The 15388-nt window shown below is 33.8% G+C and overlaps 2 protein-coding genes and 1 non-coding gene across 5 annotated transcripts; 1 reads left to right on the top strand and 2 right to left on the bottom strand.

The window, feature by feature from the left end:
• Positions 1–146: 146 nt before the first annotated feature.
• Positions 147–231, bottom strand: TRNAM-CAU (transfer RNA methionine (anticodon CAU)). The gene is given in 2 exon segments: positions 147–182; positions 194–231. It is a non-coding gene; the product is annotated as a tRNA-Met (tRNA).
• Positions 232–9533: 9302 nt separating this feature from the next.
• On the top strand, positions 9534–11927 carry FBW2 (F-BOX WITH WD-40 2). 3 transcript variants are annotated; one of them, XM_048113805.2, is made up of 3 exons: positions 9534–9690; positions 10366–10696; positions 11119–11927. In XM_048113805.2, exons 2-3 carry the CDS (start codon positions 10389–10391, stop codon positions 11768–11770), a joined length of 960 nt encoding a protein of 319 aa, XP_047969762.1. In that variant the 5' UTR covers positions 9534–9690; positions 10366–10388; the 3' UTR covers positions 11771–11927. The 3 variants fall into 3 exon arrangements, with proteins under 3 accessions (XP_047969762.1, XP_047969764.1, XP_047969763.1); XM_048113807.2 differs by having other exon boundaries at positions 9537–9690; positions 10375–10696; XM_048113806.2 differs by having other exon boundaries at positions 9548–9690; positions 10350–10696.
• LOC125213325 (uncharacterized) lies at positions 11906–14948 on the bottom strand. The gene is made up of 3 exons (XM_048113808.2): positions 14303–14948; positions 12445–12555; positions 11906–12345 (listed from the first exon to the last, which is right to left on the bottom strand). The coding sequence occupies exons 1-3, from the start codon at positions 14921–14923 to the stop codon at positions 12154–12156; spliced, it is 924 nt and encodes a 307-aa protein (XP_047969765.1). The 5' UTR covers positions 14924–14948; the 3' UTR covers positions 11906–12153.
• Positions 14949–15388: the final 440 nt, after the last annotated feature.

Here is a 15388-nt window from a genome sequence, read left to right as displayed (position 1 = left end):
AAAAACAAATAAATATGAGAGGATAAAAAAAAAATAAAAATGGGAGAAGCAAAGAGAGAGAAAAAAAAGCAAATATTAAAAGATGAGAGGATTAAAAAAATATATAAAAATGGGAGAGTAATTGCAGAAAATGAAAAAATAAAAAATGGGGTGAGAGAGGCTCGAACTCTCGACCTCAGGACTACTCAGAAGCTATGAGACCTACGCGCTAGCCAACTGCGCCACCACCCCTTGATGAAAATATTTAATCATAGAAATACTTCTTATTTAATGAACTGACAGCACCGTTAGCTTTTTTAGTCAAAATGTGTTAATAATTGCAGTCTTAATTTAGTTCTCTCTCTTCCCAAAATCATCCAAACAAAAATTGAGCGGTACATATCTATACACAGATATACTTATATTAGTATTAGGTAGTGTGTATTTGTGTGTGAAAATGAATGAGTTGTGAATTTTGGTAGTACTTTTTTAGGTCTCTTTTTAGAAACTTGTTTTCAAAACTTTAATGCTCTCAATTGTGGCTTTGGGTCAATTACTTCTACAAATAATAATGGCATTCAAGTTTCTGGCCTTAAAGATGTGTGTTTTAATTTGAATGTAACATCTTGTATATCTGTCTTGCTAAATCTATCACTTTTGACTGTGTTATGGCAATGGCATTAAAGATTAGGCCTCATGGCTCACTTCTTTTTCTTTGCTTACTTCCAGTAATTCCCACTTTCAGGTGTAATTCACACATACATACATATATAGTTATGATACAAATTTGTAACACAATGCATTCACATGATCTTACATGTGTCTAAAGGCATCCAATTGGGGTTCGGACTCAAATGCCTAAGGAAGTAAAGAACGTTTATTTTTTGTGTACAATGTCTTTATGATAAAAAAATCTTCACACGTCGAGAGAGACGCCTCGGACGGATGATTCCGTTCGGCCGGGAACTGACAATGAAGCATGGTTTAAATCCTAATGCATATTTACATTGAATGCATTAATCTTGGGGAATATATTATAAGTGCTACAAAACCTACTTGACAATGATTGTTCAAGACTGGGGCAAAGGTACCCCTACATGCTTTGCTTGTCGTTATATATATGTGTTTGCCCTATCATCATCATCATATGTATAAATATATATTGGTAGGAGTTATTGTCATCTAACACCAAATGTATTTAATCTCCTATTTTACTTTTTATTTGAAATAATACCATACTCTCTTTTTTTTTTTTTTTTTTATCTCGGTTTGATAGATACATTTCTTGTTCGAGAGAAAAAAGACAAAGGATTTTATATAAATTTCCGCATTATAGAATGTGGGATTTGATCTCACACTCAAATCTATTAATCGTTAAATTTGTTTTTGAAAGACTTTTAGATATATGTACACATAATATACAAATTTGATACTACCATGTATTTATAAATGAGTAAATTGTAAATTGTAAAAGTCACATTCTAATTTGTTGAATTTGCTCTCCGTTAATCCCATGGCGAGAAACTACGATTGTATATAACATCGTTTAAATGGATACGATATCCATGTACAATTTCATTAAAATAATTCCAATTTGAGATAATTGAATAAATCTTAAAATATGACCAAATTTGAAGATATTTTTTTGTATGTAAATTATACCTTGAATTGAAGCACGTTAAGACTATACCCTATTGAGTAAGAAGCTACAACGAACCTAAGTAGGTTGCAGAGATCGAAAAAGAGAATTTATTGCCATCAGTTATAAAAGCAACAACCCCAGTCAGTCTGAATATAATCAGAAATTATTTCTGTACAATCTGTACTAAATGCCAGGGACCCATAACCAATAATTTATATATATTCCACCTAATTAAAATTATCAGTTAAATAAACAAGCAATTACACAAAATATGAAAATATACACTTACATTATCGACCAAAAATCAAATTAGGCTAATTAGAAATATCGCTTGTGATTAATTAATCATAATTAATTAATTAATTAGTTAGGGGTTATACAAATGGCCTTGGCATCTGCACTTCCATCCCAGCGGCTTGTAATTGGAGTACCTGTTTTCATCGGCGACCGATTCGCCGCCGATCCGACTCGGAAAGGCTCGGCCGCGGCTCGGCGTGGTCGGCACCTGCACCGCCATGCACGGGTGGCACAAATTGCACCGGTTTTGGCAGCTCGGCGGCGTCGATCCCAATCGAGCCTTCTCCTCCGCCACGAAGTTGCCCTAGAAAATTAAATCAGCAAAATTGAATCGATTAAAATGCGAATTTGCAGAGAGAGAGAAATAAGGAGAGATTGAGAGAGATTGAGACCGAAGAAGAGGAAGGATTGATGAGGAGGAAGAAGGCGAGAGTGAAGGCGAAGGAAATTAATGGAGAATTGGAGGTGGAGGCGATGATGACCATGCTTGCATTGTTTTCAAATAGCAGAGTATTTGAGCAATTAAAGCGCTATGAAAGAGGGGAAAATGATCAATCGCAGTCTACCTACTCTAGCGATATAAATTGGATTGGGGGGATTTTTGCAGATTGGTCCTTTTACTTGTGAGCTTTTCCAATTTCGGTACGGGTCGGGTCGAGCCACGAAAATCGGATTCGGCTATCGTTCGGCTATTGTTTCAATGAGCTTTTTTCCGAAAGAGGATCAATAATGGTTCTTCATTAGTTGTTCGAGTTCACACTCAAAGACATGATTTCGACACGAAGCAGTCGTGTTGCATCGACTTCAATTCTTATGTAGAACAAGAATTAGTTAAACTCTGCCAAATATTTATTTTTAATAATTTCTTGAAACCTAAACCTAGCTTATTGAGACATTTATAAATAGGTGGAGGAAAAGAGAATGATAAGAACATGATTTCTTATACACAGAAAACGTGCTTCACTTGATGTTTCTTCAGTCCTAAATTCTTGTTTGACTATTATCTACATAAGCAAAGATGATATGTGAGTAATATATTGAAGATTTATGCATTACTGCATTAGATTTAAGATGATTTTACTACATGTGAAGACGAGTAAGTTATCATCGAATCTTTTGAAATATTGTTTTGTTCCATATATAGTTACTAATAAATATCAAGTATGTATAGAATTTAATTAATGTGCATGCAATGAGATGTGTTTCAGTTTAGGAATAGTTGTTGAATGCATGTAAAAAAAATTCAAGTAATTAGTTAACCTACGAGTATTAATTAATTACCACATATTAAAAACAAAAATTTACTCTTAGACGATTTTTTAATATTGGGCCAAACAGCCCACTTTGCCGAAGGCTAAATTGGGTTTTTCGTTTGTAGATATATGAGCCCACTTCAGCTTGGATTAGCATTTTACTTGGGAGTTTTAAGATCATTGGAGTACATTTTTTTTAACTTCATATCCCAACAATTTAACTACCAACTTATGTTATGATTAAACTTAATAATCTTTATGTCTTTCATAAGCATGCTCATTTTGCCTTTTTAGTAGGTTCTTCCAAAAGTGTGCGTTTCTCACTTTTGGAAACTACCTACCATTAATTCCTTATATTTTATATACATACACGAAGAATGACCCACACATTTATATATACCTAATAATATGCAAACTACAAAAAGGGTAATTCAGCTGCATTATTAGTCAAAATCAAACACAATCGAGTTTAAACTTTTATACTACTAGTACTTTATTTTAACTATATTCTCACTTATTTTTTTATGTCCATATAGAATTTTCACATATTGAAAATAATCTCGAATAAAATAGTGTACTATATTCAAACTTATTTCATATTATTACTCTAAATACTAACCAAATTCAAACTAGAGTATACTGCACGATTACGAATTTCCAACAAGTACTATTATCAATCACATACAGCTTCGAAATGTAATACTACTCCCTTCTTCTCTTATAAATAAAAACTTTTAAAAAGACAAAAAGTTTTAATATGTAATTAGTAAAATAAGAGAAAAAAAAAAATGTCAGGCGTACTATTAGTAGAGAATGAGTCATATCTCATTAAAAAGAAAAAAATTTCATAAAATAGAAAGTATAATTTTAAGGGGTGAATGGAGTAGCATTTATTGTGATCAATATCTTAGATCGTAACATGATTTTGTTGGACGTGAAACTACCGCACACTATTTTTATGTGGATATTTATTTAATTTAATGTTATAGGTAAACGGGTCAACTCATTTACACACTATCAGACACAGTCAAATTTTAGTTATTTTACATCTATTGCTATACAAAATTTCTTACTTTTACGATACGAAGCGACATTAATAAGTCTTTGAATTGGTGGGCCAAGTAATAACAAGTATCGTACAAACTAACTAATTCTGATGAATAATTATCCGGACTAGGTACAACATTAAAAAGACATAATAAAGAACTAAACAACCACACCGGCTCAACCAAACAAAGGCCGAAAGCAAACCAAGAGTACACCGACAAAAGTAGGCACGACAAACAAACCAAAATGACAAATAGCGGATAAACCAACAACATACAATATATTATATCATTGCAATAAATTTTTCGATTTTATTTATCATTGGATCCACGTCTTTAGTTTGTATACATTTAATTCCAACATATGCAAACAACGCCGCAATTTCCTTAAATAAGAAAACTAAAGAAAGATTCGATAACCATAAATGACGAGGTAAAAGAAAATCAAGACAACATAAAAAAAACTAAAAGACTAAACTGCATATACTAATTGTTTTATAAGTAGTAATAACTAATACGACTTATGATGCGCCAATTGGTAATGGCTACAGATTTTAAAGCGAAGAGAATTTAATCAATTTTTCATAACAATGCCTAAGATAAAAACATCATTATATTTTAAAGTGGTCCATACAATATTATTGAATAATACTTGAAAACTATCATAAGACATAGATCATTAGAACAATACATTAGAAAAACAAAACTAATTACAGGTTCATATCTATGTGTGAAAGATGGAGTATAATTTAGTAGTAGTGAAATAAGTTGTTAAGCGACTATAAATAGTTCCAAAATAAGTGGTTAAGCGACTAGGTTTGTGTTAAAATGACATCACCTCTTAAAGTGACACCGTGACACTACATATCCAACAATATTATAAACGCTACACAACAATCTATAAATTGCTGTATAGCGTGTTGAATATTGTTGGCCGAGAAAAATTGCTATATACAGTGTTGTATATTACTGGCCGAGATTTTTACACTAGAGCATTTTTTTTATTGCCACATGGCAGCTTATTATTCGTCCATATGTACAAATGATTGGCTAGGAATGATGGTATGATGTTATTTTAAGAGGTGTTGTCATTTTAACGCACCCCTTAGCGACTACTCCCTACGTCCCGCTTTAGCAGTCCCATTGACTTTTCTGCCCTTTTTTTGTTAAAATGATAAAAAATAGTTAAAGATGAGAAATGGTAAATTAAGAGAGAGAATAATATAGAAAAGAGTCTTATCTACATTATTGTCTCTCTTACTTTACTATTTCTCCACGTTAACTATTTTTTATCATTTTTACAAAAAAATGACAGAAAAGTCAATGGGACTGCTAAAGCGGGACGGAGGGAGTATTTAGAATAAATATTTTTCTTCAAAACACAGTTACTCGGTTTGTAACAGACACTAATTTACTGCAATTTCCCATTCTACACCATTTTCCTGATTCATCCAAATAAAAAGTAACGTCTGATTTCGTCTATCATCACTCATTCACTCTCTAAAATAATAGAAAAGAGGAATTATGTAAATATATCATCCCTCTTCCGAGTAAATAAATAATAAAAATGCTTGAGCATGAAATAAAACCATTAGTTTTTATTCATACACTTATTTAGTTGACTAAAGTAATATTTCATGTCTACTTATATTTACGAGTATTATACACTTTTCATCAAAGTCAAATTGCCATTTTTCAAAATAAGTATCAACTGATTATTACTACTACTTTTATTTATTGTAATTCACAAAAATATCCGAAAATTTAAGGAAGAGATTTCTAGAGAGCGAAAAAGAGTAACTTGGTTATTACTTATTTATTGAAATTTCTTATTTTTCGATACACACTGACATTTAAGTGTTGAGTTGGTGAGCCAAGTAAGTACCATACAAATCTAACAAAATCTAACTAATAATCATCCTAATTAGAGAAAATAAAAAAACAAAATAAAGAAATAAACAACCACACTAGCTCAATCAACGCAAATGTGAAAGCAAATCAAAAGTACATTTACAAAACTAGTCACGACAAATAACGCATAAACCAACAACATATAAAATCTATCGTCATCACAATAAATTTTTCGGGTTTTTTTTATTGTAATTGGATCCACGTCTTCAGTAAGTATAAATCAAAAACGACAAATAACGCATAAACGAACAACATACAAAATCTCTTATCATCGCAATAAATTTTCGGGTTTTATTTATCGTCGGATTCACGTCTTCTATTAGCATACATTTAATTCTAACATATCCAAACAACGCCGCAATTTTCACAAATAAAGTAATCAAAGAAAGATATGATAATCACGAACGATAACAAACAGAAAAAATTGTAGATATTAAAACGGAGATGATTTAACCTATTTACCATAGATATAATTAATAGTAATATTTCTTTCAACACTATCATAATACATGGTAGATCATTTTAACAATATTAGAAAAACAAAACTAAGTGGTTCCATATCCATCATTTGAAATATGGATGGACTAGTAAGGATGGTTTACTAATGAAATTTAGTGGTTCAGCGACTTTTAATAATTCCAAAATAGTTTAAAATATGAATATATATTACTGTTCTTTTCAATGAAGTAACACTATCATCACTCTCTAAAATAAATTGAAAAGAGGAATTATGTAAATATATCATCCCTCTTCAGAGTAAATAAATAAAAATGCTTGAGCATGAAAAATAAAACCATTAATTTTTATTCTTCTACTTATTAAAGTTGACTAAAGTAATATTTCATGTCTACTTATATTTATGAGTATTATACACTTTTCCATCAAAGTCAAATTGCCATTTTTCAAAATAAGTATCAGCTGATTATTAATTACTACTTTTATTTATTGCAATTCACAAAATACCCGAAAATTTAAGAAAGAGATTTCTAGAGAGCGAAAAAGAGTAACTTTGTTATTACTACTTATTTATTGAAATTTCTTATTTTTCGATACACAATGACATTTAAGTCTTTGACTTGGTAAGCCAAGTAAGTGTACAAATCTAATCAAATCTAACTAAATAATCATCCTAGAGAAAATAATAAAAACAAAATAAACAGAAACAAAATAAAGAATTAAACACCACACCGGCTCAATCAACACAAAATGCTGAAAGTAGATCAAAAGTACATCGACAAAATTAGTCACGATAAACAAACCAAAACGACAAATAACGCATAAACCAACAACATATAAAATCTCTCGTCATCACAATAAATTTTTGGTTTTTTTTTTTTATTATTGTAATTGGATCCACGTCTTCAATTAGTATAAACCTAAAACGACAAATAACGCATTAACGAACAACATACAAAATCTCTTATCATCGCAATAAATTTTCGAGTTTTGTTTATTGTGGTTATATCCATGTCTTTAGTTAGTATATATTTAATTCTAACATATCCAAACATCGCCGCAATTTTCACGAATAAAGTAATCAAAGAAAGATATGATAATCACAAACGACAAAAAACAGAGAAAACTGTAGATATTAAAACGAAGATGATTTAATCCATTTACCATAGATATAATTAATAATATTACTTTCAACATTACCATAGTACATAGTAGATCATTTTAACAATATATTAGAAAAACAAAAATAAGTGGTTCCATATCCATCATTTGAAATATGGATGGACTAGTAAGGATGATTTACTAATGAAATTAGTGGTTCAGCGACTTTCAATAATTCCAAAATGGTATAAATAATTTTCTTTATGAATATATATTACTGTACTTTTCAATGAAGTAACACTATCACTCTCTAAAATAAATTGAAAAGAGGAATTATCTAAATATATCATCCCTCTTTCCGAGTAAATAAATAAGTAAAAATGCTTGAGCATGAAAAATAAAACAATTAATTTTTATTAGTTATTAAAGTTGACTAAAGTAATATTTCATGTCTACTTATATTTATGAGTATTATACACTTTTCATCAAAGTCAAATTGCCATTTTTCAAAATAAGTATCAACTGATTATTACTACTTTTATTTATTGCAATTCACAAAATATCCGAAAATTTAAGAAAGAGATTTCTAGAGAGCGAAAAAGAGTAACTTCGTTATTACTACTTATTTATTGAAATTTCTTATTTTTCGCTACAAAATGACATTTAAGTCTTGGAATTGGTGAGCCAAGTAAGTGTACAAATCTAACCAAATCTAACTAAATAATCATCCTAAGTAGAGAAAATAATAAAAACAAAATAAAGAATTGAACAACCACACCGGCTCAATCAACGCAAATGCTGAAAGTAGATTAAAAGTATATCGACAAAACTAGTCACGACAAATAAACCAAAAACGACAAATAATGCCTAAACCAACAACACATAAAATCTCGTCATTACAATAAATTTTCGGGTTTTATTTATTGTAATTGGATCCACATCTTCAGTTAGTATAAACCAAAAACGACAAATAACGCATTAACGAACAACATACAAAATCTCTTATCATCGCAATAAATTTTTAAGTTTTGTTTATTATCGTTAGATCCATGTCTTCAGTTAGTATACATTTAATTCTAATATATCCAAACAACGCCGCAATTTTCACTAATAAAGCAATCAAAGAAAGATCCGATAATCACAAACGACAAAAAACAGAAAATTTTATATTAAAACGGAGATGATTTAACCCATTTACCATAGTTATAATTAATAATATTACTTTCAACACTATCATTGTACTACTTAGTTGATCATTTTAACAATATATTAGAAAAACGAAACTAGTGGTTAAGCAACTTTCAATAGTTCCAAATTATAGTATACTATATATAAATAATTTTCTTCACTCTTACTCTTCTTGTAAGTTGTAACTGACATTTTCCTAAGTCATCCATATCTAAATAAGAAGTAAAATCTGATTTCGTCTATAAAAATTGATATACTCTTACTACTAGTAACTCATAATTTTTAATTCAACAATTTCTTTTTATGAATATTATTCTTTTCATTGAAGTAAAACCATCTCTAAAATAAATATAGAAAAGAGGAATAATGTAAATATATCATCCCTCTTCAGAATAAATAAATAATAACAATGTAAAAATGCTTGACCATGAAATAAAATTATAAAACCATAGTTTTTTATTCTTCTAGAATTCTACTTTATCAAATTTTACTTATTTTATCTCATGTCATCTCCTTTTATGAGTACTATGCTTTTCATTAAATACAATTTGCCATTTTTCAAAAGAAGCAAACTTGTTATTCCTATATATTTGTCACAAATATACGTCACAAATATCCCAAATCAAGAGTGAGATTTCTAGAGAGAGAAGCTTAGTTATACCAATATCGAATCTGCTTTTGTTTGTATTCACTTGTTTTAGCTGTGTTCCCCTCCTTCTCCCTCCCTCCCTCCCTCCCATCTCTCCTCTCCTCCTTCAATTTCGTGGATAAACCAAACCGCATGCTCTCATAGATCCAAATCGCTTCCAATTACAAGGTAAATTAATCATCTTTTTGTGTCTAATTAAGCGTGATTGATACAAGGCTTGCCAAGATTTGAGCTTTCCCATCTGCGCTGCAAATTAAGGTCATTTATTTTTGTGGGAAATTATAAAGTTCTGATTTTGGATTTTCGATCCATTTCTGGAAAATTGTTGAGGCCATCTGATGATGTGGGGGCAGCTACTTTTCTTCCTTAATTTGATGTGTGCTGTTTTGATTCGTATTGGGATTTATCAGTTTTGTTTTTTCTTGCAAATTTGGGAGCTGGATTTGGACTCTGACGTCCTTGTATTGTTCATCGCTTCTGTTCCGTTTTCCGTTTAAATCTGGGGCTTTGCATTTATTGTGTATTTATTATTCCTTACCTGCTGCTGCACCATTCAGTAGAACTGGTCCCTTCATCTAGTGGTCTTTATCATTTCTTCCATGAATTCAATTGGAAAATTGGTAAGATTTTCAGCTTACTGCTTGATTTCATATGTTGTTGAACCTCTCCTTGAAAAGAATGTAGGGAAAGAGTATCAGTCTTGTGGTTATTTAATAATGCTTCTTCATCAATTAAGTGTCTTGTTTCACAACATTTCTCATTGCATTTCTTTATGTTGTCATTGTTAGGAACATTTCCTTTGAATTGATCTAGATTATATTGCAAAGTCTTGATTTTATGCAGTTTGTTTAGAGGGTTGAGATAGAATGGAGGAGGCGTGTGATTATCCGAAATGGGACGAACTGATACCGGATGCACTTGGGCTGATATTCAAGAAACTGTCTCTTGTTGAGCTGCTGACTGTGGTGCCAAGAGTCTGTAAGTCTTGGGGAAAAGCGGTGTCTGGGCCGTATTGTTGGCAAGAGATAGACCTTGTTGAGTGGAGCAGGACTCATGACCCAGAACAAGTTGATCGGATGATTCAGTTGCTCGTTTCGAGAAGCTGTGGCTCGCTCAGGAAGCTCAGCGTCTCTGGTGTTTCCAGTGACCAAAGCATTTCCTTCATAGTTAATCAGTAAGTATTAGTCGTGCTTTCTTCGAATCTTTTTTTTGTTTGAGTAACGTATAACTTGCTCGCAATGAGGTGAAAATGCAGTGGGAATAAGTGGATGATGCCAAATTTGTGCATTGGCCTTCAAATGATTCAAATGAACTTGTGATTTGATTTGGTGTTTGTTCGTGTCGTCCATTAAATTGCATAGATTGCAGCTCTTGCATTGTTATTAGATGTATTAAGAGGAGGATATGCTTAAGTAGAATTATTCTAATACCATAAGCGCTCGTTTGCTAGGCAGTATGTGATGTTTGATTAGGATGTCTTTTAGCACATATGGTATCAATATCATGTTGCATAATGTGTCCACTGTTGTCTTGTCACATTATTTCTCATATTATACCTTTTCAAAATTTTCTTATATGATTCACCTTGGTTTCAAGTGCTCAATCTCTAAAAGCGTTGCACCTGCCCGGAAGCCACATGAACAATTCAGTAATTGAGAGGGCTGCCGCAAAGCTATCATGTCTGACTTCCCTCGATTTGAGTTACTGCGGCAACATAGGAGCTCAAGCCCTCGAAGCAGCCGGGAAGCACTGTAAATCCCTCACCTTTTTGCGAAGGGTAATGCATCCGCTGGAGGTGATCGACAAGCTTTCCCAAGACGATGAAGCTCTTGCCATCGCTGCCACAATGCCAAAACTGAAGCATCTTGAGATTGCCTACTTGCTCGTAGAAACATCAAGCGTAGTCAAGATTATCGAAAACTGCAAAGAGCTCGAGTTGCTGGATATACGAGGATGCTGGCAGGTGAAGCTGGATGAAAAGTTGGCGAAGAGATTCCCTAATCTGAAGGTTATTGGACCCCTTGTTGTGGACTACTATGAAATGAATGGCTGGGATAATTGTTCAGATAACTCGAGTTCTTCCGAGTACCTGCCTTGGGACTTTGCAGACGACGTGGATGATGAGTACAACGAGATGCTGGAGGACGATTTCTGGGAGGACGAACTCCCTGTAGAGGACGTTGGGATGTGGTTTTACTATGACATTAACGTTGCGGATGCTGTTTATGATTGGCCCCAGTCTCCCTAAGTTGGTATCTGCATCTTCTGCTTTGTGATGATACATGTCATGTTAGTCTGCCAGCTTTGAATGTGTGTGCTTTGTAATACATCTAAGTGTGTGAGCTTTGCAAGGTATAAATGTGTAAGGAACTATTTGGCCTAATGAAATAAAAATCAGTTGCTTATTCCTACTTTTCAAATCAATAATATTGACTACTATGAATATTTGATGCTGCATTTCATTTATAGCATCGTTCTCTCCTCCAACAAATTTATATTGATGAAATGTTACAACGAACATACTAAACATAGGGCTATTAGCTCCCTATGTCCAGTTATAACAACAAGATCTAATCAATTTTCTTTCGACTATCAAAAAACAAAACCACAGATTCAGACGAGGCTCGGTGTTTATTGGCTCGCATTCGCAACATCCAGAGTCTCGAGTTTGTTGCTTATTTCTGTGTTGTGTTCGCTGTCCATTGATGATGAGTTTGAAGCCTCTGGTTTGTTAGGGTTGATAATTTGTGTAGGTTTGCTATTCAACAGATTCCTAGCTTTTCCGGTAGCAAGGATGAGGTTCAGCACTTTCTCTTGTTGTTCCTACATGAAATTCAACATTGAAAGGAAAATGAATAGAGATAAGTTTCAAGATATCAATGTAGCACAGCAGAGATGGTGAATATGACAGATTTGCAGTACCTGCATAGCTAGCAGAACAGTGTGAATCTCCCCGAGTTCCTTCTCCAAAACGTCTTCACGTGCTGCCAATGCTCGAGTGACCTCAGAGTTCTTCCGTGCCAACGCCGCAGTCTGAGATTGAAAATGGAAAACAAATAAAAAGCAGAAGTCAGAAACTTCCAGAGTCCATCGAAGCACAAGCAATGCTGCTAAACCACTCCACACGATCCAGAAAATGGTGTACGTTCTGAGCAGTTGAGCACCTCATATAAATATGAAACGGAAAGTTGAAAGGCATCACAAAACATGTTCTAATCAACCCATCTTAAATAGTTTAGGATCCTATAATGCTTTTCATACTCTCAGGCTGATTGAACAAAGTCATTGTAAGCTTCTTATTCCAGCACAAACTTCATAACACTAAATTAGACTTCTCCTGTCAGTAATCCGACTCCCAAAATGACCAAGAACCAATAAGATTTGTTCAACAACCAACACCTACTCCAACATTCGATCCCTAACAAGAAACAGCAGTGGCCTGTATCAAATTTGCAATTTTGAATGATGAATATGTGAAGCACTCATGTCAAACTTGAAAGCAAGTCCTACAACTCAAGGCTGTATCCTTCTTGATTCTTTTCAAGAAAATTCACAATAGTCCTTTACATATAAAGAGAAGAAAGAGCATGCTAGGTTATGTCATTTAAATTATCTGAATCATCAGCACCAACAAGGGAATTTGTGAAACCATTGCTCAAACCTTCTCCTCCTACAAAAAAATAGGCCTACGCCAGACCTATTCGCCATCAACTATACGAAAGGCAGGACTTAGAAACTTCAGAGTCCATCAATGCACAAGCAATGCTGCTAAACTACTCCGCACAATCCAGAGAAGGTCTACATTATGAGCAGTCGAGTGCCTTGTAGTATAAAACAAAAATGCCAGGGTTTTCTTATATAGGTGACAGGCATCACAGAACATGTTCTAATCAACCCATCAAAATCCAAGACTTATCCAAGCATAACTGTTTCCAAAAGAGTCACCACAAAATCCATCAAAATAAATTGTTTGGATACGAGATAGTAGAATTTTCCTGTCAGCAATCTGACTCCCAAAACTTTCACGAACCATTAACATTCGTTAAACGACCAGCACCTACTCCAACATTCGGTTCCCTACCCTTCGATCCTTAACAAGAAACAGCAGCAGCATATATCATATTTTGCAATATTGGCTGACGAATATATGAAGCACTCTTGTCAAACTAGCATATCCTGCAACCTTAAAATATACTCATATCCTTTTAAAAAATATATATATATATATATATATATACTCATATCCTGATTCTATATGAGCGAATTCACAATTTTCCTTAACATATAAAGAGAAGGAACATCATGTTATCATGTTTAACATATCTGCATCATTAGCACAAGCAAGGGAATTAAGAAACCATTGATCAACCCTTCTCCTACTACAAAAACTAGGCCGATGCCAGACCTATTCGCCATTAACTACACGAAAAAACACCAACGAGTAACATGCCTTTGTGTATCTTCAATCCTCATCCAAAACACACTAAAATTGATTCATCCTTTTTCCTTTTTCCAAACCTTACCATTCTCATACAAACACCAACTAAACAACATCCAATTCAATACAAGATACTAATCATTTCACAAAATGCAAGCTATCAAGAAATGAAAACTTCACCATATCTAAACAACATCCAATTCAAGACAAGATACTAATCATTCCACAAAATGCAAGCTATCAAGAAATGAAAACTTCACCATATCTAAAAATTAAACACATAATCCTCATCCAAATTCCCCTAAAACAAAATGTCAACAAGAAACACACAACCAACATCACCTCAAAGATCGGCTCTTTCAGAGATTTCCGGGCGGCCCGAACCCGAACACCGAGCTTCTCAAGCTGCCTCGACAGAGCCTGAATGAGGGACGCCGAGCTCCGCAAATCCTCCTCCAATTTCTCCACTCTCCCCAACAAATTAGCCCCCTTCGAGAACCCGGGCCCGCACACCCTCCGCGACTGCCGCCGCCGTATCACCGCCCCAACCACGACGCTCGCCACCAACACCACACACTGCCACACAAAAACCTTGCTCCCAATCCACCAAAGAAGCGCCCCCTTTTGCAATCCGAAGCTCACTGCCGCATACAACGAGACCGCAGCCGAGATAGTTAGGCTCAAGAATTCAAGATTGGAGAGAAGATCGTCGAAATTGAAAGTGCTGGAGCCGGCGCCGCCCTTGCCGCAGTCAATTTGGAGGTCGCCAAAAGAGGCGGTGGCCTTTCTGAGGGGGAAAACGCGGGATTGGCATGTCAAGAAGGCGTAATTGGGGAGATGGGGCCGTGAATTTAGGGTTGGAAATGGCGAAATTGGCGGTTTTGGGAAATGGGTTGGTGAGAAAGGGATTAGGGAAGAGATTGGATTCTTGTTTGTGAAGATGGAGCGAAAAGAGACTGCCATTTTTTTTCCCTCTCTGTTTGTGATCAGGGTAGTAAAGCAAAGTGACAGTGGAGAAGACGAGAAGGAGGGCAAATTAGTCATTTCATTGAAATTAATTAATTACTGTACATTTGATTCATTACATATTCCGGGGATAATTACATCTTATGTACAAAATGTTTCACCAATGTTTCAATTGAGTACAAAATGTTTTGAGTTAACAAATACTCCCTCCATCCCATTTTAGGAATCCCGGTTGAGTTCGACACGGATATTAAGAAATGTAAAGGAAAGTTGGTGAAAAAATATATTGGAATGTGGGTCCTACTTTTTTATATTAGTTTTATAATAAAATGCGAGTGGAAAAATGATAGTGGAATGTGGAGCCTAATACCATTTATGCAATATTTCAACCGAGACTCCTAAAGTGACACCCAAAAATGTTAAACCGGGACTCCTAAAGTGGGACGGAGGGAGTATTATACA

This window comes from Salvia hispanica, chromosome 3, assembly GCF_029641045.1.
Source record: "Salvia hispanica isolate PSC_SH4W2 chromosome 3, Shi_PSC_v1, whole genome shotgun sequence".
Taxonomy (NCBI): Eukaryota; Viridiplantae; Streptophyta; class Magnoliopsida; order Lamiales; family Lamiaceae; genus Salvia; species Salvia hispanica.
Note: the sequence above shows the minus strand (reverse complement) of the source record. Positions and strands in the feature narration are given on the sequence as shown.

Bases quoted from the DNA above. Each gene is read 5' to 3' on its own strand.
- FBW2 (XM_048113805.2), top strand. From the start codon at position 10,389: ATGGAGGAGGCGTGTGATTATCCGAAATGGGACGAACTGATACCGGAT. The intron at 10,697-11,118 runs GTAAGTATTAGT...CTTGGTTTCAAG, and splicing joins ATTTCCTTCATAGTTAATCA to TGCTCAATCTCTAAAAGCGT.
- LOC125213325 (XM_048113808.2), bottom strand. From the start codon at position 14,923: ATGGCAGTCTCTTTTCGCTCCATCTTCACAAACAAGAATCCAATCTCT. The intron at 12,556-14,302 runs GTGATGTTGGTT...TTTCAATCTCAG, and splicing joins TGAAAGAGCCGATCTTTGAG to ACTGCGGCGTTGGCACGGAA. The intron at 12,346-12,444 runs GTACTGCAAATC...AATTTCATGTAG, and splicing joins CTGTTCTGCTAGCTATGCAG to GAACAACAAGAGAAAGTGCT.